Source organism: Rana temporaria, chromosome 5 (assembly GCF_905171775.1).
Source record: "Rana temporaria chromosome 5, aRanTem1.1, whole genome shotgun sequence".
NCBI classification, from domain to species: domain Eukaryota; kingdom Metazoa; phylum Chordata; class Amphibia; order Anura; family Ranidae; genus Rana; species Rana temporaria.
In genome coordinates this window covers 247,357,574-247,381,357 of record NC_053493.1, presented here as the reverse complement: position 1 = coordinate 247,381,357, position 23,784 = coordinate 247,357,574, and the positions used below count along the sequence as shown (strand labels likewise).

At 43.3% G+C, this 23,784-nt stretch overlaps 1 protein-coding gene across 1 annotated transcript in view; it reads right to left on the bottom strand.

Moving 5' to 3' along the window:
- Positions 1-23,784, bottom strand: part of BMP6 (bone morphogenetic protein 6) — a 274,521-nt gene that overhangs the window by 5,690 nt on the left and 245,047 nt on the right. The window contains exon 5 of the mRNA XM_040353693.1: positions 1,422-1,498. Coding sequence (XP_040209627.1) covers positions 1,422-1,498 — 77 coding nt within the window. The remainder of the gene's footprint in view (positions 1-1,421; positions 1,499-23,784) is intronic.

The following is a 23,784-nucleotide window of genomic DNA, read 5'->3' as shown; positions in this document are numbered from 1 at the left end:
GCTTCCAGTCAGGGTCTCTCTTGAGCCCCAGGATAGCAACCCTAACATGCGTGCTTCCACCCTCACACATGGGCAGAAACAAAGTCCTTGCTTTACATCACTCTCCTGCTTTTCCCACCAGGCCAGGGACTGCGAGCAGCTCTGTTCCAGCTACCCTTCTGAGCAAGCAACATGACTGTAGATTTGAATAGTGTGTGCTGCTTGCCTGAAACACAGTGGAGAGACAACAAGGCTTCCAGACACTGCTAAAGCAAGCGTATTTGGGGTAAACATCAGTGTTTCAAGTATAGCTAGAGGGATTTATATTTTCTAATGAGTGTTTAATTCTACTTTAACCCTATATAGGCTTCAACACTGTCCAACATGAAGCTTAGGAGAGGACTTCGCCCACAGCTCTGATGGGTGAACATGTTAGGTACAGTAATTATAAGGGGGTAATGGTGTGGATGGGCTTTCAAGAGAATTCAAGAGTCCTGGCTGGAGTTGGTCTTTAATATATCAATACTACTCCTACTACTACTACTAATAATAATAATAATAATAATACAAGTATTTTTTTTAAGGCTGGCCATACATTATACAATTTTCCTTTAGATTTACCAAAGCCATATAATATAAGGTAAAACCTAAACACTTTCAATTTTTTTGCAATCAGGCCGTACCATGCACTACATAGTTGAAGGTAAATCTAAAGGAAATTGAATAAGATATTTGTTTACTATATAGCCAGGTTAAAGGAGTTCTCTGACCTAAAAGTTTTAACCCCCGCTGTGCCCGGGCTGTAAAAAAATAGAAAATAAACTGTCACTTACCTGCCTACGATCCCCCGTTGTAACGATATCGCCGTCCCGTTCTCCGGTCCCGGGCCCCTTCCGCTTCCTGTGTGTCGGTGACTCATAGTGCGCTCAGCCTATCAGCGGCCGCAGCAATGTCCCGTCGCGGCCACTGATAGGCTGAGCGCACTATGAGTCACCGACCCCCAGGAAGTGGAAGAGACCGGGACCGGAGAACGGGACGGCGATATCGGAACAACGGGGGATCGTAGGCAGGTAAGTGACAGTTTATTTTCTATTTTTTTACAGCCCGGGCACAGCGGGGGTTAAAACTTTTAGGTCAGAGAACTCCTTTAACTGTATTCTCCTAAGTAAATATTGTACACTTTTTTAAATATTTTATAACATTACTAAGCTGAAGACGCAAAGATTTTTCTGTTTTAAAAGTATTTTTCGAAAACTTTTTACAAAAATAAAAAGACATAAGAAAACAAGCCTAAAAAATCGTTCCAGCATGACTTATCAAATGACAGAAATAAATGTGAGTCCGCTACGCAGGCGGAGTAGAATGCCAACAAATAAGTAATAACGACAATAGGACACAAAGAATTTTAATGATGTAAATTGATAACAATAAAAGTTCCTTACCTGCCATCCTAAATCTTGAAAACTGACATAGAGTTCATGTTTTCGGCATGCTGATTTTAGGTCACTGCTGTTATAATCTGGGGAAATAAAATCACAATTATTATTATTATGAAACTACTGCCACAAATTATATTGCATCAGAATAGAGTTTTCTCATCTGTGCTGTTTAGAAGCCTAGATCTCTAGAAAACTTTAATGGATCTGTGAAAATTCACTGGGAAAAGCAAATATGCTTATCATACACTTCTGCAATCATTACTAATTTTGGACAGTTTCCCCCTGATATTACGAGAAATTAGGATCAAAACTCGCATTTAGACATATCCAACTACATTTAAAGGGAACTCTTGGCAAGATAGCAAAAAAATACCATATATGCTAATTATATTACCTGCCAAGGGGTTTGTAATTCTGTTTAGCCATCCTTGTGATACAAGCACCCCCATCAACAATACAACCAGGTCCTGGACCTATCTGTAAACTAAATTTGAGTTAACCTGTGATCCGAGTTTACAAAAGTCAACTTAAAAAAAAATATGCAGCGCGGCAGATTTAGGTCTCATTCACACCGGGCAATTTACTCCATGCCCATACAGGGCTGTGTTTACTGGAATTGTGGATGTACAGGTGTGACAAGGACACAGCTGCTGCTCCCATCGTGACATCTATGTGGATGCAAGCTTAACCCACACGGATGCCATATTGAGAGCAGCAGTTGTGTCCGTGCAGCCGATGCGTCACAATAGACAACAATGGGACTGCTGCCGCACGCAACAACTGATCATTCCTGTGCTAGTAAAAGACAGCCCTGCATGATGCACAGATTAAATCACCCCATGTGAATAAGGCCTAAAAATAAAGAGCAGCTTTTCCTGTAATGGGTAACTTTAATTCTTAGCTATCCCTTGTAGTACTTATTATCTCTTGCAGTACTTACTATCCCTTGCAGTAGTTACACTACTAGATGCACAGTCTTCCAGGTTGAATAACAGCCAGCTTAACACAACCCACTTCCACTGAGCACAGACCGCCATAGACCTACCCTCTGGGTCTGGGGTGGTACCATTACACCTCCTGGGCTGTTAGTAAGACAGGTTCATTTACAAATACAATAAATATTTTCTTTATCATATGACTATATACATTTATGTTTTTTTATATAGCTATCTAGAATTCAGCATTAACAGCTCTACCACCAACAATCTGGTGTTCAGTGTTTGACCACCTATGTAATAACCTTTCACCACTTGTAAACCCCTTCATATTTGGACATTATATTCAATATGTCACTTTAGTAATAACCACCGGCCCATCTTACCACATGGTTTTTGGTACATGTATTACCCCACTACTCCTTATGTTACATTCACCATTTTATAGGACCACATAGAACCTTTCCCTCATCAGACATCCAAATTAACTTCTTAATACTAATATACGTATTTTATATTTATTTTCATATTTATTTTCAGATGTTTGGGACGAACAATCGCACATCACCATGGATTGTCTGATGGTAACTGTTCATTCAGTTACACCTTCCAGCACACTTCCTTGTTTCTGCTCCCTGGTGCTGTGCCTCTGTGTGCCGCCTCAGCTCCCATGCTAGATGATAACCAAGACCCACCTTCAGTGATTGTTGCCACGCTCGAGACTCATGGTTAGCCTGTAAGTATGTGTGGATGTTATATCACTCCCCCTCAATAATTCTCCATCTTTTCACCTAGTCTGACTCATTGTTTATACCCTTTAGACACCCTGGTGGCATTCGCTCCTGATGAGTGGTGAATAACGCGAAACGCATGCGTTTTTACTCAAAGTAACATAAATATATGTAATAATATGTATGACTGTTTGTCTTTTTTTTACTATGTTATGAACAATTCATGATTTTAGAAATTGATGTATGAGCCACCATTAAAAAAATACAATGCCCTTGCAATTATATGTATATACAGTATATGAAGTCATGGCCCAGATTCAAAGAGATTTTCTCTTTTTTTGCGGAGGCACAGGGCAACGATTTTGCCCTGCGCCCCCGCAAATTTGCGCCGCTGCCCTCGATTCACGGAGCAGTAGCTCCGTAAATTGTGAGGGCGCGCCGGCAAAATTGCCCGGCGTAAGCGCGCGCAATGTAAATGATCCCGCCGGGGGCGGGAATCATTTAAATTAGGCGCGTTCCCGCGCCGATCGTAAAGCGCATGCTCCGTCGGGAAACTTTCCCAACGTGCATTGTGGCAAATGACGTCGCAAGGACGTCATTTGCTTCAAAGTGAACGTGAATGGCGTCCAGCGCCATTCACGATTCACTTACGCAAACGATGTAAAATTCGAACATCGTGACGCGGGAACGACGGGTATCCTTAGCATTGGCTGCGCCTGCTATTAGCAGGAGCAGCCTTAAGCTAAGCACGCCGTACGGAAACGACGTAACTTGCGTACGCAGGGCCCGAGCAACAATTGTGAATCGGTGTTAGTATGCAATTTGCATACTATACGCTGATCACAATGGGAGCGCCCCCTAGCGGACAACGCAAGAATGCAGCCTAAAATCTGCGTGGCATAAGAGTCTTATGCCACGCAGATTTTAGGCTGCAGTCGGCGTTACGATGTTCCTGAATCAGGAGCATTCGTAACGCCGGAGCAAGTAAGCAATTGCGCTGCGTAACCTATGGTTACACAGGCGCAATTGCTTCTTGAATCTGGGCCATTATGTGTGTATATATATATATCAAATCAACATATGTATGTCTGTATTGGTTTGGACCACATTTATGAATACATGTAATAAACTTTTTTACTAATTTATAGTTTGTTACTCTTTCCTGAATGCATGCCTCAAAATTTTCAAAAAATCCGACTGTGGTACGCTCCATAGGACAAACTTTTTCAGTTTTCATCAGACAAAAGTTTGCTCTGCAAACGGACAAACTTTTCGGCAACAAAAGTCCTACGGTGCAAAGTCATATCGTGTGTACAAACACGCATGCCCAAAATCAATGTTAAAATCAACCAACAATAGCAGAAGTTGACCAAAGGGTGGCGTTAAAGAGCAGAAAAGAGCAGAATAAACACGTGATGTTGGAAACGTTTTGGGAACGTTTGCAGAAAACGTTCCTGCCGTGTGAATGCTATGGGTGTGCCCGGCCAACTCCCTTCAAACAAAAATTTACGGAAAAGTTTGTTTGAAGTCCAATCGTGTGTATGAGGCTTAAAGTGGATGTAAACCCCAAATTTTTTTTTTTAATGTCACAATGTAGAGAATAAGATTTCCTATCATCTGTGCCCAGTCTTGCCACACAGAGTTAATCCAGCTCTGAGCAATCATCTTTTATTGTTCAGTGAAATACAACAGACTTCCAGATAAAAACCAAAGTCCTTGCTTCTGAAAAAAAGTGCACAATTCACATGTGTTTTGATTAAATGTTTTCAAAATATGGGGTGAGTCACAGTTTAGTGCCATGAGAAAATGCAACAGCCATCAGAATATACCGTATTTTCCGGCGTATAAGACGACTCGGCGTATAAGACGACCCCCTAATTTTCCAGGAAAAATGTTGGTTTTGGGATATACTCACTGTATAAGACTACCCCCTTCCTTCTAGTCTTTCTGGAAGCTGAGGGGGAGCCAGAACCGCTGACAGAAACAGGCTTTTTCAAATCTCACTGTGCCATTACATTCCTCACTGTGCAATTACATTCCTCACTGTGCCATTACATTACATGCCCAGACTGTGCCATTACATTACATGCCCAGACTGTGCCATTACATTACATTCCCAGACAGTGCCATTACATTACATGCCCAGACTGTGCCACTGTGCCATTACATGCCCCCACATTGCCACTGTGCCATTACATGCCCCCACATTGCCACTGTGCCATTACATGCCCCCACATTGCCACTGTGCCAATACATGCCCCCACATTGCCACTGTGCCATTACATGCCCCCACATTGCCACTGTGCCATTACATGCCCCCACATTGCCACTGTGCCATTACATGCCCCCACATTGCCACTGTGCCATTACATGCCCCCACATTGCCATTACATGCCTGAACTTGTTGCCCCCCCCCCCCCCCAGTGCAATAACACTCACTTTTTTTTCCCCAGCGGTGACAGTCTCCATACGGCAAGCGCGAGCGTGAATGATTTCAAAGCCGCGCCTTCACTTCAGAGTGTTCTGTGATAGGCGGCACACAAATCTTCCCAGCAGCGCCTCTGTTCTGTTTCCGCCTATCACGGACGTCTTCTCATCTCGTCCGAGGATGAGAAGGCATCTGTGATAGGAGGAACACAGAACAGAGGCGCTGCTGGGAAGATTTGTGTTCCTCCTATCACAGAACACTCTGAAGAGAAGGCACGGCTTTGAAATCATTCACGCTCGTGCTCGCCGTATGGAGACTGTCACCGCTGGGGAAAAAAAAGTGAGTACTGAGACCGTACCCGGCGTATAAGACGACCCCCGACTTTGGATGCATTTTTTTGCATCCAGAAAGTCGTCTTATACGCCGGAAAATACGGTACATAGAGCTGGAGGGAAGAGGGGAGGGGGATGTGAATTGAGCACTTTTTACAGAAGCTGTGTATGTCTGCAAGCAGTGCACGAGATATGTAAATAACCTGTCACTCAAGCAAGGACTTTGGTTTTTATCCGGAAGTCTGTTTTATTTCCCTGAACAATAAAAAGAGGATTGCTCAGAGCTGGATTAACTCTGTGTGGCAAGACTGGGCACAGATGATAGGAAATCTTATTCTCTACATTGTGCCATCCACTTTAAGAGAAGCAGAGCTGAGCAGAAAGTTAGCGGACATATTATGCATGCCTTGATCTCTGTGATTCAGATTTGTTTAGAAACAATTTGATGTTCAGCAAAATGTTGCTGTTTGATAATTAACATTTAATTGCCTTCAACCCTGATGTGACCAAAGGGCTGAATTGGCATGGAACCAATAAACTGTTTAGTAGCCTCACTGCCAGAATTTCCGCACCATAACACTATGCCCACCTTCCAGAACTGCAGTAACATATCAAAGTTCTCATACTGTCACAACTGGAACTTAAACAAATGAAGGAAAACATTAATTACACTTGATTACGCTAGTTAAATATTGTTTTGAGCATTCCACCACCATTTATAAATAGTTTTTGTTTTTCTTTCCTTTTTTCTTTTCCTCCTTGTATGTCTGCAGTCTTTGATTTTATCTTGCAGCATTGCCCACAGTCATTGGCCCAGATTCAGGTAGAATCGCGCAATATTTGCGTGGGCAAAGGGCAACGATTTTTGCTCTGCGCCCACGCAAATATTTCGATTTGCCCGCGATTCACGGAGCAGTAGCTCCGTAAATTGCGCGGGCGCTATGCTAATTTGCCCTGCGTAAGGGCGCCTAATGTAAATGATCCCGCCGGGGGCGGGAATCATTTAAGTTAGGCGCGCTCCCGCGCCGAGCGAACAGCGCATGCTCCGTCGGGAAACTTTCCCGACGTGCATTGCGGCAAATGACGTCGCAAGGACGTCATTTGCTTCTAAGTGAACGTTAATGGCGTCCAGCGCCATTCACGAATCACTTACGTAAACGACGTGAAATTTAAATTTCACGAGCGGGAAGGGCGGCTATACTTTAGCATTGGCTGCTCCTACTATGAGTAGGAGCAGCCTTACGCTAAAATCGCCGTACGGAAACTCCATACCTTGCGTGCGCAGGGCCCGCGCAACTTTTGTGAATCGGTGGTAGTATGCAATTTGCATACTATACGCCGATCACAATGGCCGCGCCCCCTAGCGGCCAACGCAAGAATGCAGCCTGAGATATGAAGGCATAAGGAGGCTTATGTCTGTCATATCCTAGGCTGCAGTCCGCGTAGCGATGTTCCTGAATCAGGGGCATTCGCTACGCGGGAGCAAAACAGCTATTGCGCCGCGCAACCTATGGTTGCGCGGGCGCAATAGCTTCTTGAATCTGGGCCATTGTATACATCAGGATGTCTGCAGTCCTGGGCTATATTTCTTTAGCATGTCCTCCTCTCTATGGCATCTCTTGCCTTAGTTTCTCACTGTGTTTCTCTGACATTCTTTGTCTGTTTCCTGCAGCATATCTGCCATCTCTGATGGTCTTCTGTAACATGTTTGCAGTAGTGACGCCAACCACCCGTAGCATTTTTTACTGACAAAACATGGAAAATTTACTGATGGAGCACACTTTTACTGGCAGACTGAAAAATGACAGATCTCCTAAGAACTAAGTCAATTGATATTTAAACAGTTTAAACACACTATGGAAACACGGACAATACCCATAACACGTAATTTGGCTGGTTTACACCTAAAAAGTCAACACATCATGAAAAATGATCAGCCACTAATATGTACAGACATTTGTAAAAATCCCTGATATTTACAAATGTCTGTAAATTTACTGACGGTTGGCAAGCCTGGTCTGCAGTCTGACCAGCTCTTGAAGCATGTCACTACCTATTGGGTCAATGACCTTGAACAAGTATGAAGAATGAGATTTCCATGCTTGTTCCATATGAATGACTTCAGATTGTAAAGCCAAAGGGGTAGATCCACGTACAACGGCGCATTAGTGCGCTGGGCGTAGCGTATCTAAGACACACTACGCCGCTGTAACTTACTTGTTTTTGTTTTGAATCCTCAACGAATTTGCGCCGTAAGTTACGGCGGCGTAGTGTATCTCTTGCGGCATAAGGGGGCGGAATTCAAATGGATGTAATGGGGGCGTGTTTTATGTAAATACGTCGTGACCCGATGTAAACAACGTTTTTTTTTAACTGTGCATGCGCCATCCCTGGGGGTATCCCAGTGCGCATGCTCGAAATTTAACCGGAAAAAGCCAATGCTTACGATAGTGACGTCATTCTATGCAAATTCCTATTCGCGAACGACTTACGCAAACGACGTAAAAAAATCTAAATTGTACACGGGAACTACGGCCATACTTAACATTGAGTACGCCACCATATAGCAGCTTTTAACTATACGCCGGGAAAAAGCCGAAGGAAAACGACATAAAAAAATGCGCCGGCCCGACGTACGTTCGTGGATCGCCGTAACTAGCTAATTTGCATACTCGATGCGGATTTCGTCGTATCTTGTTTTGTGGATACAAAACAAGGATACAACGCGGGAAATTTAAAATTACGCCGGCGTATCAGTATATACGCCGGCGTAATCCTTTTGTGGATCTGCCCCAAAGACTTTAAGGTTGCATTCACACATACGAATGCACCCTGCTGACGATTACTGTATTTATTGGTGTATAACACTTACTTTTTCACCCTGCAAATCGGTTGCAAATAGTGTGAGCGTGTCATACGCCGATACTGCAATTTGGGCTGACTCGGAGAGAACGGGGAGGGGGGCGAGTCGAGCGTCATCAGTTTACATACAGTGAGAATCTACTGTTTACTCAGCGGCCTCTGTACTAGGAAGTCCTGTCTCCTGGGCTGGCATTGGACCAGTGTTCTGTCTATCATAGAAACCGGTCCAGGAGGCGGGACTTTGTATTAAAGAGGCCGTAGAGTGAACAGGAGATTGTATGTAATCTGAAGGCGCTCATCCCGCCCCCTCCTTGAGATGGGCATTGATCAGGCTGCATTCATGGCAATGGGGAGGCTGCAGATGGGCATTAATCAAGCTGCATTGATTGGCAATTGTGAGGCTGCAGATGGGCATTGATCAGACTGCATTGATGGGCACTGACCCTTATTTTGCATAATGTGATCTGAAGGCGCTCATCCCGCCCACTCTTTGAGATGGGCATTGATCAGGCTGCATTCATGGCAATGGGGAGGCTGCAGATGGGCATTGATTAAGCTGCATTGATGGGCAATGGTGAAGCTGCAGATGGGCATTGATCAAGCTGCATTGATGGGCAATTTTGAGGCTGCAGATGGGCATTGATCAGACTGTATTGATGGGCACTGACCCTTATTTTGCTTCAAAGATGTTTATTTAAAAAAAAAAATCCTGAAACTTCCCTCTTAAAATGAAGGTGCGTGTTATACACCTTGCGTGTTATATGCCGATAAATACGGTATATGTAGAACCTCAGTGGGGGTAGGCAGCCCCATTGAAAGCAATGGGAGGCTGCCGGCTCTCGCAGCCAATTGCGTACACTCCCATGTGATCTCACATGTGAGTGTAGCAATGGCACCTTCCATTTCTGTCCTCACAGGTTCACTTTGAAACAAAAAGCATTTAAAAATCACACGGGTACCGCTATTAAGGCCTTTGTTTGTGTGTGTGGGAATTTTTCTGCTTCTCAGTTATGTTTAATTTGCTCTTTGATTAATGACAGTGGACTCATTAAGTGCATTATGTTCCCTCTGGCTTCTGTAACTGTTAATTAAAAACAAACAGAATTATAGTAATTGTTCTTCTACCCTCTTTGTTTTATTAAAGCGTGGCTTATACTCTGGTGTTCCAGTTTAAACAAAATTCAATTGGGCCAAGCATGTCTGTGTAGCAGAGCCAAATGTTTCTTTCACTGTTTAGATTAGAAAAATATATGACTGAAAACAAATATCTGTATTCCATTCTACTGCACAAGTAACAATTCTCCAGCCGACCACTCTGGAACTAGTGCTGCTGACCTATTGTTTGTCTTGTCTGGTGAAGCAGTGGGTCCACACTAACCCATGGGAATGTGCTAAGACCAGGAATCCTATCGTTGTTTCTCAGTCTGATACTATGCAAGACTTGATTTGACCAAGACAAAAGCCAGGAGGTTTAACCAGACCTCTTCATTTATGTGATGCAGAGGTTTCCCCTTGCTCTGCACGGGTACATGCTGCTCTGGCAACTTCCTAATTCTTGCTCCCGAGGAAGGCCCCATACACACGAGAGGATTTATCCGCGAATACGGTCCAGCGGACCGTTTCCGCGGATAAATCCTCTCGAAGATTTCAGCGGATTTCTCTGCGATGGAGTGTACTCACCATCGCATTGAAATCCGCGCCGAAATCCTCTGGCGATGACGTGTCGCGCCGTCGCCGCGATTATGACACGGCGACGTGCACGACGCTGTCATATAAGGAATTCCACGCATGCGTCGAATCATTACGACGCATGCGGGGGATCTCTTCGGACGGATGGATCCGGTGAGTCTATACAGACCAGCGGATCCATCCGTTGGGATGGATTCCAGCAGATAGATTTGTTTAGCATGTCAGCGAATATTCGATCTGCTGGAATCCATCCCAGGGGATAAATATCCGCGGAAACAGATCCGCTGGAGTGTACACACCATAGGATCTATCCGCTGAAACCCATTCGCTGGGATTTTTCAGCGGATGGATTCTATCGTGTGTATGGGGCCGAATACTTTTTTTTTTACTCCTTTGCTGCATACATTGCCTCAACGCTGTTCCAATCATCCAAAACTTTGCCAGGGATTCCTCAATCATTGTTAGCTTCACTCTCCCCAAATTACAGAAGGTTTATTTTTATTCTGATTGTGTCTCTTCTGCAGGCTCCCCTGCAGTTCTATACAAGGGAGGCCTGGGCTGGGGGGCATTAAAGAAGATACTTCAACATTCAGACATAGATCAGGGAAGGACTCACAATCTGTAATACATGGTGGGCACCTGTACCCTGTTCAAACCAGCAGTCACAACATCAGGCTGAGGGAAACCTTTTAGCACCAATTTATTTTCCAGCTGTGTGACACTAAGCCATGACATTTCAGAACACCCACTTTTCATCATGCCTCACCATGATCACTCAGTGTCTTGCATAGCACACTGTATTTAGCCTACAGATATCTACCTCTGTTATGAAAGGGCTAGTTGGTTGTGATTGTGCCCCAGGCTATTGATTTCTTGTCTTTCCATGGTTCTTGTCCTTACTGGAGGACTCTATGCAGTCGGTTTAAGGCCTGTCTTGGAATAATGATTCTCGTTTGGTTGTGGTTTGTGAGGTTAACTATATTAAGAATAAGTTGGCTGGGCAAAACGTTTCTTTTTGATTAATTGATTACATTTAGGTGTTTTTTATTCTGCTAATCCATGGATCAAAATTTGGTCTGTCCCTTCAATCCGCGTGGTTGTACAGAAATTGATCTATCTATCAACTTCTGTACAACCACCCTGTCAGATTTTCCCTATAGCCTGCAAGTGCTGATCACTGTATTCAGATAGTGAGGAAGTCTCCCCGCTGTCAGAATACAAAAGCTCAGTGGGGAGGATTCCCCCTATCCACATCAAATATGTAGATGGGGGAATCAGGTCAGTTTTTTTTCATTCAACCTGCTGGTTGATTAAAAAAAAAACTATAATGTATGGGCTGCATAAGCAAAAAATGTCATGGCAGACTGCAGACTATTTCGGAACAAGTTCAAAGCAAGTCTGCCCCAGTAGAAAGGCTTAGGCAGGCCATAGATGAGTCCAAAATCGAACGTACATTTTTGGTTGTTTATTTTTCACATCATAATAGTACCGGCTGCCGAGCACAATTTTCATTACCGTAGAAAGTGCCTGATCCAACATGCTGGATTTTGTTTAGATTAACAAAACATTTTTCGATCGGCAGAACGTTTGGCTTTGGACTCTTCTATGGCTGGCCCTAGGACTGGTTGAGTTTCCACTCATTACCATACAATGCAGAAGGCAAGCTTCTAAATCTTTAGAGAAGAATCCCAAGCATGGCATATTTTTACATAATTACATTGTACATGTACATAGGTTTAAAAGAATACACGAGCCGGTGTCTTGTCAAGCTGGTTCCTCCATCGATATGGTTCCTGCCTCGACTGCGCAGGCGCAGTAGGAGGCGACAGAAATCTCCGAGCCTCAACAGCTGATTGTCAGCTTAGACGCGCTCGCTCCCGATGCCTGCTTATACACGGCGCTCTATAGTACACGCCGCTCTACACAGCAAGGGGAGGATGTGATATTGAGCAGTGCTTTTTTGATTGGTTATCCACGCTGCTCTATCATCCCCCAAAAAAGGACTTCTCAGTATCACATCCGCCCCTTGCTGTAAAAAGCAGCGTGGATAACCAATCAAAAAAACACTGGTCAATATCACATCCACCCCTTGCTGGCCGTTGCTGTGTAGAGCGGCGTGTACTATAGTGTATAATAAGCCATCGGGAGCGAGCACGTCTACAGCTGACGAACAGCTGTTCCCGCTCAGATTTTTCCGTCGGCTCGGATTGCGCCTGCGCACTCTGGAAGGAACCATATCATGGTAGGAACCAGCTCATCAGAACACCGGCACTTCTGGAAATTAAGTCCCAAATCTTTCGGCAGGAGCCTTGTTCATAGCACAACACAAAAGTATTTCACAAAAGTGAGTACACTCCTCACATATTTGTAAATATTTTATTATATCTTTTCATGTGACAACACTGAAGAAATACTTGCAGTGTTTTTAAAATGCAATCAATTATCCTAGAATTTTTTTCCAGGTTCCTCTCTAGGTGAAACCTGTTTTTTTTCCAGGAAGTCCTCTGTTAATATACTGTTCTTTCTCACATTGTTTTATATAGGCAGGGTGTGGATTAAATCAAATTTCTATAGAGCGCAATATCTTTATTAGATATTAAGCGAAATGTATCCTTGGCAAACCACCCTCTATTCTAAGATATTAAATAGACAGGTTAATCAGGTTTTGAAACAAGTCTGACAAACCTCTACACCGCCAAAATAATTGGGTTGGTTTGTTTTCCTGGGCAAAATTTGCATATAGCAATCATGTCAGTAACTCTTTAGAATCTTTGTTGTGTCATTTTGTATAGGTGCTTGATCTTAAAGTTTCTAATCTTTTTGTGCCTCTGCTAATGTGCAAGCTGCCAATACAGGCCATGCAAAAGAAGTAAGAGGTGTGCTTTGTGTAATGCCTCGTACACACGACTTTTTCCATCGGAAATTCCAAACATGTGTATCCCCATCTGAGTTTTTCCATCGGATATTCCGATGAATTCCCTCGGCGTTTACATAGAGGACATGTTCTCTTTTCCTCCAATGGAATTCAGTCGGAATTCCGATGTGAATTTGGTCGGACAAAGTTCAGATCGTGTGTACGGGGTATTAGACACCTTGCCTGGACCTAACACCTCACCCCATCCTGCTCATACCACCACAATCAGCTCTCCCTCTCCCTCCTGTAGCCCCCTCATGCATTGTTGGCTTAAGTTTTGAAAACTTACCTTTTTAGGAAGTGTTTAGAACTCTCAAATAGAGAGGGGGTATTGCAGATGAAGCAATTTTTTTTTATTCCTCAGGGGGACATTAAAATAATACCCCCTATGATTAAAACTAAACAATACCCCTAGAGTTGGGTTTTTTTTTTTATTTTTTATTCTATAAATTTTTCCTTTCTTTTTTATCCATACTTAGTTGCTTCATTTACGGATATATATAGCTTCTATATACTATTACATAGATTAATGATATCTTATTATCAAAAAACATTGTTCCTCTTATTCCAATCTCCAATACCCTACCCTATCCTCCCCAACCTCCCTCCACCTCTTCCCCCCAAAAAAAAAAAAAAAAAAGAGAGAAAGGGGAACACTTCCCCGGTGTCCCCCTCTCCTCTCTCCCCTCCTCCCCCCTCAAAGGTCCCGGTCTCTATATCTTATGTATGGGGTCCAGATCAATCTATACTTCTCCTCTTGTTCTCTTAATCCCATGGTCAGATTCTCCATCTGTTGGATTTCTGATACTCTACCTAGCCATTGTTGTCTAGTAGGGATAGCTGTGCTTTTCCACAGAATTGGAATACATGCCCTTGCAGCTGTCAGTAAATGTCTATATAGGGATTTTTTAAACTTAGCCGTGGAAATTGGGAAGTCAAGTAGTAAATAGGTGGCGGGGGTTTCCTCCTAGCTCCACGTCTGTAATTTCTTTTACCGTGTCCGTAACCATTTTCCAAAATTCTTTTAACTTTGAACATGTCCAGAATACATGTAGCATAGTACCCTCCTCTTCTCCACAGCGCCAACACTGATCTGATACTTCTGGAAATATCCGATTTATTGAGACGGGGGTTTTGTACCATCTAGTTAAGATCTTAAAACCTCCCTCCTGATATCTGGTAGCTAAGGAGGCTTTATGTGTAAAGTTAAAAAATGTTGTTTTCTGAGTCTCTGAAAATTCAACATCCAACTCTCTTTCCCATGCTTGTATGAATGGTAATTCCTTCGGGGCTTCCGACTCCACCCATAGGCTATACATTAAAGAAAGACCATGTCTCAGCATGGGTTTTGATGCAACTGTGACAGAATCTACAGTTTTTTTCAACTAACAAACTCCCACAGAACCTCCCCCTGTTATGCCTCTTCTGATGCACCAGCACCCAATACAGTGAGTTATGACAAAAGACATGCAAGGATCTGGTGCCCTCTACTCTCTGTAAGTGGCTTCGCTGCTTGATGTTTAATTATGTACATCAATTACTGTCTCTGTGGGTCTGGGTTGAAAACCCCGGAGGGAGAAATTAAATAGAGAGTCTAATGCCCCATACACATGATCGGAAATTCCGACAGCAAAAGTCCGATGTGAGCTTTTGAACGGAAATTCCGACCGCGTGTATGCTCCATCGGACTTTTGCTATCGGAACTTCCGCAAACAAAAGATTGAGAGCTGGTTCTCAAATTTTCAGATGGAAAAAAAATCTGATCGTCTGTAGCAATTCCGACACGCATCACATCAGTCCCCCCTGCCTTCAAGGAGCTTACAATCTAAGGTTCCTAACTCACATTCATACACATGCTAGGGCCAAGTTACCTAGCAGCATGTCTTTGGAGTATGTGAGGAAGCTAGAGTGCCCCATGGAAACCCATGCAGGCACAGGCAGAATATGCAAACTCTAGGCAGGTAGTGTTGTGGTTGGGATTTGAACTGATGACCCTAGTACTGCTAGGCAGACATAGGTGTGCGCAGCGTATGGCATTAGGGTGTGCACCCCAAAGCTTAAGCACACACTACTGATCACTAACAATGCTCATTCAGAAAGGGAAGGGGATGGTCAATTACATATTTACTGGCCCCTTCCTCCACTCACCCTAAAACATCCTTGCAGCAACAGCTGGCAGGAGAGGAGGGTAGCTGGTAGCACTGCAGGTGGAAGGGGGGAGCCAGGGCAGTAGGGGGAATCTGTGTTGTAAAGGGTGATTAGGGTGTGCCGGGGCACACCTGGCACACCCTATGCGCACGGTAGACTGACTCTGACTCTCCTTCAGACATGCTAATTTATGGCACAGTTTGATGTGATGAACTCGCTTTATGTACACTGAGGCTGAATTACCCTGTTTTAAACGTAAGTGGATGCATATTTCTTCATGATTTAAAGTGTTGGATTTTATTGTCACCACTCTGTGCTCTGCCTTTCACTTTACTGTTTTGAAGATGATGAAAAGCTCCAAAGATGGACGCCACATCACGATCATACTCAGAGCCCATGCAACTCCATTATATACTGTATACCCAGGTATATATGCACAGTTCTCTTAAGACTCTTGTCGGGCCCTTGCTGATAATACCTGTTTGTACATTGGATGTACAGTGCCTTGAAAAAGTATTCATACCCCTTGAAATTTTCCACATTTCGTCATGTTACTACCTCAATCAGCAAATTTATTTTATTGGGATTTTATGTGATATGCCAACATAAAGTAGCACATAATAAATGATAAATGGTTTTCAACATTTTTTACAAATAAATATGTGAAAAGTGTGGCGTGCATTTGTATTCAGCCCCCTTTACTCTGATACCCCTAACTAAAATCTAGTGGAACCAATTGCTTCAGAAGTTACCTTATTAGTAAATAGCGTCCACCTGTGTGTAATTTAATCTCAGTATAAATACAGCTGTTCTGTGAAGCCCTCAGATTTTTGTTAAAGAACCTTAGTGAACAAACAGCATCATGAAGGCCAAGGAACACACCAGACAGGCCAGGGATAAAGTTGTGGAGAAGTTTAAAGCAGGGTTAAGTTGTAAAAAAATACCCCAAGCTTTGAACATCTCACGGAGCACTGTTCAATCCATCATCTGAAAATGGAAAGAGTATGGCACAACTGCACACTTACCAAGACATTTTCCATCCACCTGACATCATAAAAAAAAGCCATAAGAAGTGCTGTTTGTAGTTTGCAGGAAGCCATGTGGGAGACACAGCAAATATGTGGAAGAAGGTGCTCTGGTCACATGAGACCAAAATGGAACTTTTTGACCTAAAACCAAAACGTTATGTGTGGCGGAAAACTAAAACTCCATATCACCCTGAAAACGTCATCAGCAGGAACAGGGAAGCTGGTCAGAGTTCACTTTCTAGCAGGACAACGACCCTAAACATACAGCCAGAGCTACAATGGAATAGTTTATATCAAAATGTATTCATGTGTTAGAATGGCCCGGTCAAAGTCCAGACCTAAATCCAATTGAGAATCTGTGGCAAGACTGGAAAATTACTGTTCACAGATGCTCTCCATCCAATCTGACAAAGCTTGAGCAATTTTGCAAAGAAGATTGGAAAAAATGTCACTCTCTAGATGTGCAAAGCTGGTAGAGACATGCCCAAGAAGACCTGCAGCTGTAATTGCAGCGAAAGGTGGTTCTACAAAGTATTGACTCAGTGGGGCTGAATACAAATGTACACCAAATTTTTCACATATTTATTTGTAAAAGATTTTGAAAACCATTTATAATTTTCTTTCCACTTCACAATTATGTGCCAGTTTGTGTTGGTCTTTCATAGAAAATGCCAACAAAATACATTTATGTTTTTGTTTGTAAATGTGGAAAATTTCAAGGGACTTTTTCAAGGCACTATGGGCCAGATTCTAGTAGACTGGCGTATCTTTGCGGCGGCGTAACGTATCTGATTTATGTTACGCCGCCGCAACTTACACAGGCAAGTGCTGTATTCTCAAAACACTTGCTCCGTAAGTTGCGGCGGCGTAGCGTAAATCGGCCGGCGTAAGCCCGCCTAATTAAAATGTGGAAGGGGGGGCGTGTTTTATGTTAATCTACTGTGACCCGATGTGATTGACGTTTTTCACGAACGGTGCATGCGCCGTCCGTGGAAATCTCCTAGTGTGCATTGCTCCTAATACGTCGCAAGGACGTATTGGTTTTGACGTGGACGTAAATGACGTCCAGCCCCATTCACGGACGAGTTACGCAAACGAGTTACGCAAACGACGTAACTTTTTACAATTTCGACGCGGGAACGACGACTATACTTAACATTGGCTGCGCCTCATATAGCAGGGGCAACTATACGCCGGGAAAAGCCTAACGTAAACGTTGTAACTTTACTGCCTCGGCCGCGCGTACGTTCGGGAATTCGCGTATCTAGCTAATTTGCATACTCGACACGGATTTCGACGGAAGCGCCACCTAGCGGGCCAAAACAAAATTGCACTTAAGATACGACGGCGTAAGAGACTTACGCCTGTCGGATCTAATGGATATCTATGCGTAACTTAGATACGACGGCTCAACGCAGAGATACGACGGCGTATCTGGAGATACGCCGTCGTATCTCGGTTGAGAATCTGGGCCAGTGAGTATAGGGTGGGCTGGGGCAACTGCTTTCAGAAGGTTTTTTTACCTGTATGCACAGAATACATTCAGGTAAAAAAAAAACTTTCTGCATTTAGAACCACTTTAAGGCTGGACATACGTTATACAATTTTCTTGCACAATTTTCCTTTAGATTTACCAAAAACATATAATATAAGGTCAAACCTGAACACCTTTAATTTGTATGCAATCAGGCAGGCCCTTGCACTTCATAGTTGAAGGTAAATCTCAGGGAAATTGAATAAGAAAATTGTATAGTGTATGACCAGCCTAAGTGACTTGGTTGTGTCTGAAACTACACCTTAGTCCATTAGGTAAATGCTGACCCAGAATGATGCCTGAACAAAGATGGCATTGTCCTTCTGGAAAGTAAAGCAGATAAGGGCATTGTCAGCAGTAGAACTATGATCTCTGTGACCATAGGTGTGCGCAGCCTATTGTATTAGGGTGTGCACCCCAAAGCTCAAACACGCATAAAATCCACCTGCTGCCACATGGAGGAGGCTCTGATGGTGGGAGAGAGTTGATTGGGGGCATATTATGCTACACTCTAAATATGAGTGTAGTGTGTTCCTATAGTTGAACCTAGCCTTTAATATAATGGGGGCATTTACACTGGCCACTGGCACCCCAAACCACCCACCTGGTGCCACTCCTGGATAATGTTAATGTACATGAGGTGATTAGGGTGTGCCCAGGCACACCCAGCACACCCTGTGCGCACACCTATGTCTGTGACATTATACACTTCTGCATGTCTTTTTACATATTATTTAGCATGCACTTACCAAAAAATAAATAAAAAATACCTGAGGCTAGGTCCAATTCATTACAAAAGCAATAAAATGACATGATTGGTATTGCATGAAACTCTTATGCCTTGTACACACGGTCGGAATTTCCGATGAAAAAAGTCAGATGGGAGCTTTTCATCCGGTATTCCGCCCGTGTGTATACCCCATCTGACTTTTTTCGTCAGAAATTCTGACAGACTTAGATAGAGAACATGTTCGTTTAGATAGAGAAAATCCTGAATTCCGACGGGAAAAAAACATGCACGCTCGGAAACAATTCAACGCATGCCTCGGAAGCATTGAACTTAATTTTTCTCGGCTCGTCGTAGTGTGGTACGTCACTGCGTTCTTGACGGCTGGAATTTGGTGTGACCGTTTGTATGCAAGCCAAGCTTGAGTGGAATTCAGTTGGAAAAAACATCAGATTTTTTTCCAACGGAAAATCAGTTTGTGTGTACATGGCATTAAAGTTTCTCTCATCTTGTATGTCTCTTCTGGTGTATCTGCTACCTGTAAAGTCCGTGACAAACTGCAATAAGTATAAGGCTTCATTTCCATTAACGTTTTTGGACGTTTTTACAGCCACTTTTCTGAGCGTTTTTTGCAGCTTAAAAACGGCTATCCATGTTAGTCTATGGCCTCATGCCCACCATGACGTTTTTGAGCTGTAGATGGCTGAGCAGTTTTTAAGCTGCAAAAAAAAACCAGAACCAGTGCGTTCTGAAACTCCAGCTTTAGGCTTCATTTCCATGGACGTTTTTACAGACACTTTTTTTAGCCTTTTTTACAGCTTAAAATGCCTGTCCATGTTTTTTTTTTTTTTTTTTTTAAGCGTTTTTTAACGTCTGCCGTTTTTACAGCTCTAACACTGGTGGGCATGAGGCCATAGACTAACATGAAGAGCCGTTTTTAAGCTGCAAAAAACGCTCAGAAAAGTGGCTGTAAAAACGTCCAAAAACGTCCATGGAAATGAAGCCTAAAAAAAGCTTTTCTTGTGAAAAAAAAAAGTATAAAAAAAGCTATACTAGTGACCCAAAGGACCTCTACTAAGTCTAATACAGTATGTATGTGCAACTACAAAGAAATAGAGCTGTAGTCCGACATGAACCTGCAGTTAGTAATGACAATCTTCTGTTTTCCTTTCAGGTCTCTTCTGCCCACAGAAAAACCTATTTCATACAATTGTAGCAAACTACAGAATTGACATTTCTTCACGGTTCTTATTAATGCTTACAGCCTGGGCTCTTTCCACAAATCACAATACTGGTCAATAATAACAACCAGGCATATATTTGGGGCTCCTGCTTCGTAATAAAGACAAGACAAAATTCTCTGTGTCAAAGTCACATCTAACTGTAAAAACATCTGTTTTTTCATAGTACTGCCTGCTTAGATCGGGTTTCTGAGTTTTGGCTGTACAGTAAGATCCAAAGGACACGATTTTCTCATCACAAGTGTAATTTCAAAAAAAGAAGCTCTGCTTTTCAGTTTAACACATGTACCGGAGGGACATCTTATATTTTTGTGGAAACCAGAACTTAAATTTCTTATTTTAGAGTTAACAGACAGTGTTAAATGATTGCCATTAATCATTTCTCATCGCTTTTCTGCTGTGTAAATGAAAGACAGCTTGCATTGCATCCATATTTCTACATTCAGCGATTCTAAAACTGGCCAGACATCTTAGATTGTGGTCGAGCATAGGGATGAGAGAACCAGTCTATACGGGTTACGGGTTACAGTTTGCGGCAGATTGGGCTCTACTGCTTAAATTAAATAATGAGTGATGCATTCCATTGTGATTTGCCTAGTTTGGGTGCTGCATGCAAATTTACTGTGACATTGTTGGGACTCCTCAGTATACCTGGCGTCTGTAAGAGTCATCTATAACAGTTAGAATAGGTGCTTTCCCAATATAAAAAGCCATCTGCACATATACAGGCTGTAATTATTTTTCTTGAGCAGAGAGGTTGGGGTGAATAGTGTATTCTCTGTAATGTTATAATGTGATATTTTACCACTACCTGTAAACACAAAGGGGCAGATCCACAAAGATCTGCCCCGGCGCAGCGTATCTGAGATACGCTACGCCGCCGTAACTTACTTTTTTTGGTTTGAATCCTGAAAGAATTTGCACCGTAAGTTACGGCGGCATAGTGTATCTCTCGCGGCGTAACGGCACCTAATTCAAATCGGCGAGTAGGAGGGCGTGTTTCATTTAAATGAAGCGTGTCCCCGCACCGAACGAACTGCGCATGCGCCGTCCCTAAATTTCCCACCGTGCATTGCGCTAAATGACGTCACAAGGACGTCATTGTTTTGACGTGGACGTAAATTACGTCCAGCCCGATTCACGAACGACTTACGCAAACAAATTTTTTTTTTTTTAATTATACGCGGGAACGACGGCCATACTTAACATTGAGTACGCCACCAAACAGCAGCTTTAACTATACGCCGAAAAAAGCCGACTAGAGACGACGTAAAAGAATGCGTTGGCCGCTCGTACGTTCGTGGATCGTCGGAAATAGCTAATTTGCATACTCGACGCGGAGAACGCCACCCAGCGGACGCCGAAGAATTGCATCTTAGATCCGAAGGCGTACGGATGCCGTTGTATCTTGTTTTGAGGATTCAAAACAAAGATACGACGCGGGAAATTTGAAAGTACGCCGGCGTATCAGTAGATACGCCGGCGTACTTGCTTTGTGGATCTGCCCAAAAGTCTATAGCCTGTACACAAGTATGGGTTTCCGGGAAACCTGAGGGGAAAACCAAGAACCTGCTCAGTTACTTCTTCCCCCTACACACGACCGGGTTTCCCGTCAGGAAAACTGCCATGAGAGCTGTAGTCGGGAAACCCGGCCGTGTGTATGCTCCACGGCAGTATTTTCCCATAGGAAAACCGCCGTCTTAAAAACCGCCGGAAATCCCAGTGGGAAAAGAGAGAGCTGGTTATCATTTTTTTTCCCGGCAGTTTTCCTGTCGGGAAAACTGCGATGGAGCATATACACGCCCGTGATTCCCGGCCAAAAGCTCTCATGGCACTTTTCCCGATGGGAAACCCGTACTTGTGTTCGAGGCTTATGGCTGAGTTAAAAAAAAAATGTGGTTACATTTTCTGGGTCAAATCATATTTTTTCTAAAAAGTACTAAACTTATAGGTGTGCGCAGCCTAATGCATTAGGGTGTGCACCCTTAAAGCAGAGAGTCCGCCGTGTTTTTTTTTTTTAAAGTCAGCAGCTACAAATACGGCTGCTGCTGACTTTTAAAAAATGGACACTTACCTGTCCAGTGCGCCCGCGATTTCAGCAGCCAAGGCTGAGCAATTGCTCGGTCCTCAGCTGCTTCCGCCGCCATCCTCAGTGAGGGAATCAGGCAGTGATTCTCTACTGTGCATGCGCGAGGATCGTGGTACGCCGTCACTGGTCCCCGCTCTGTTTCTCGGAAGACAGCGCGGAGGGGGGGGGGGGGGGGACATCACAGGCTGGATTCCCGCGGGGATCAGACCCGGAAGTGGTGCAATTACTTGTCTCATGTATGTGTATGTATCTACATATATATGATCCTGGCACATTGATCTCCCTGCTGGCACAATGAAAGAGAAGAGCATAAACACTTTTCTTATGGTAGAGCTGGTAAAAGGGAGATCTTTCCCATGTTCCTGTTGCTACACAGAGCGATAACACTAATGTGCATGGGGTGATTAGGGTGTGCCTGGGCACACCCGGTACACCCTGTGCGCACGCCTATGAACTGCTTTTTCCTTTCTGCAGACATGTCTGCAGGTGTAAATGTTTTTGACACTCTGTTCAACAAAGAACAACTCTTGTTTTTCTTTAAAGGGACCTTTGAAGATGAGGTCTACATGCTGGTGGAAGTTAAGAAACCTTACATTGGCCTTGCCAGGAGCTCTTGCATACCCAATTCTCTTTCACAAGTATCCCAGTATTTTATCACTGAGGTTCCAGAGAAATGGATGCCTTGGACATAGCAAAGATAATTTTAATATCCTATACACCCATAATACGGAGGGCTATGGCAAGAAGAAAACTAAAACTGGCAGCAGAAATTGAGACGACAAGCATCTGCTTCAAAAGTGTTAGTTCTTTCCTTCTTTTCCTTGTTTGCTACTGTCTCTTGGCATAATCCAATTTGCAACTGTACGGGAAAGGTATCAGTGATTTTCTTTATGAACTGCAGTCCTGACTGGACTCTCTGTTCTAGCTTGGCATGACTTTGTTATCTTCTCAGGAAACATTTTATTAGTGGCTGGGCAAGATTTCCATGACTTATCTTGACTGCCCTATCCATAACAGAAGCTACCTTGTATACAGTTGTGCTCATAAGTTTACATACCCTGGCAGATTTTATGATTTCTTGGCCATTTTTCTGAGAATATGAATGATAACACAAAAACCTTTCTTTCACTCATGGTTAGTGTTTGGCTGAAGCAATTTATTATCAATCAACTGTGTTTGCTCTTTTTAGATCATAATGACAACAGAAACTACCCAAATGACCCTGATCCACAGTTTACATACCCTGGTTATTTTGGCCTGATACCATTCAAACCCCGCTGACACAAAGGGGTTTGAATGGCTATTAACGGTAACCATCCTCGCCTGTGACCAGTTTACTTGTAATAAGTCTGTGTGTATGAAAGGTCAATGAGTTTCTGGACTCCTGACAGACCCTTGCATCTTTAATCCAGTGCTGCACTAACGTTTCTGGATTCTGAGTCATGGGGAAAGCAAAAGAATTGTCAAAGGATCTGTGGGAAAAGGTAGTTGAACTGTATGAAACAGGAAAGGGATATAAAAAGATATCCAAGGAATTGAAAATGCCAATCAGCAGGGTTGAAACTCTAATCAAGAAGTTAAAAAAGAGGGGCTCGGTTGAACGCAAACCACGGTCAGGTAGGCCAACTAAAATTTCAGCCACAACTGCCAGGAAAATAGTTTGAGATGCAAAGAAAAACCCACAAATAACTTCAGGTGAAATACAGAA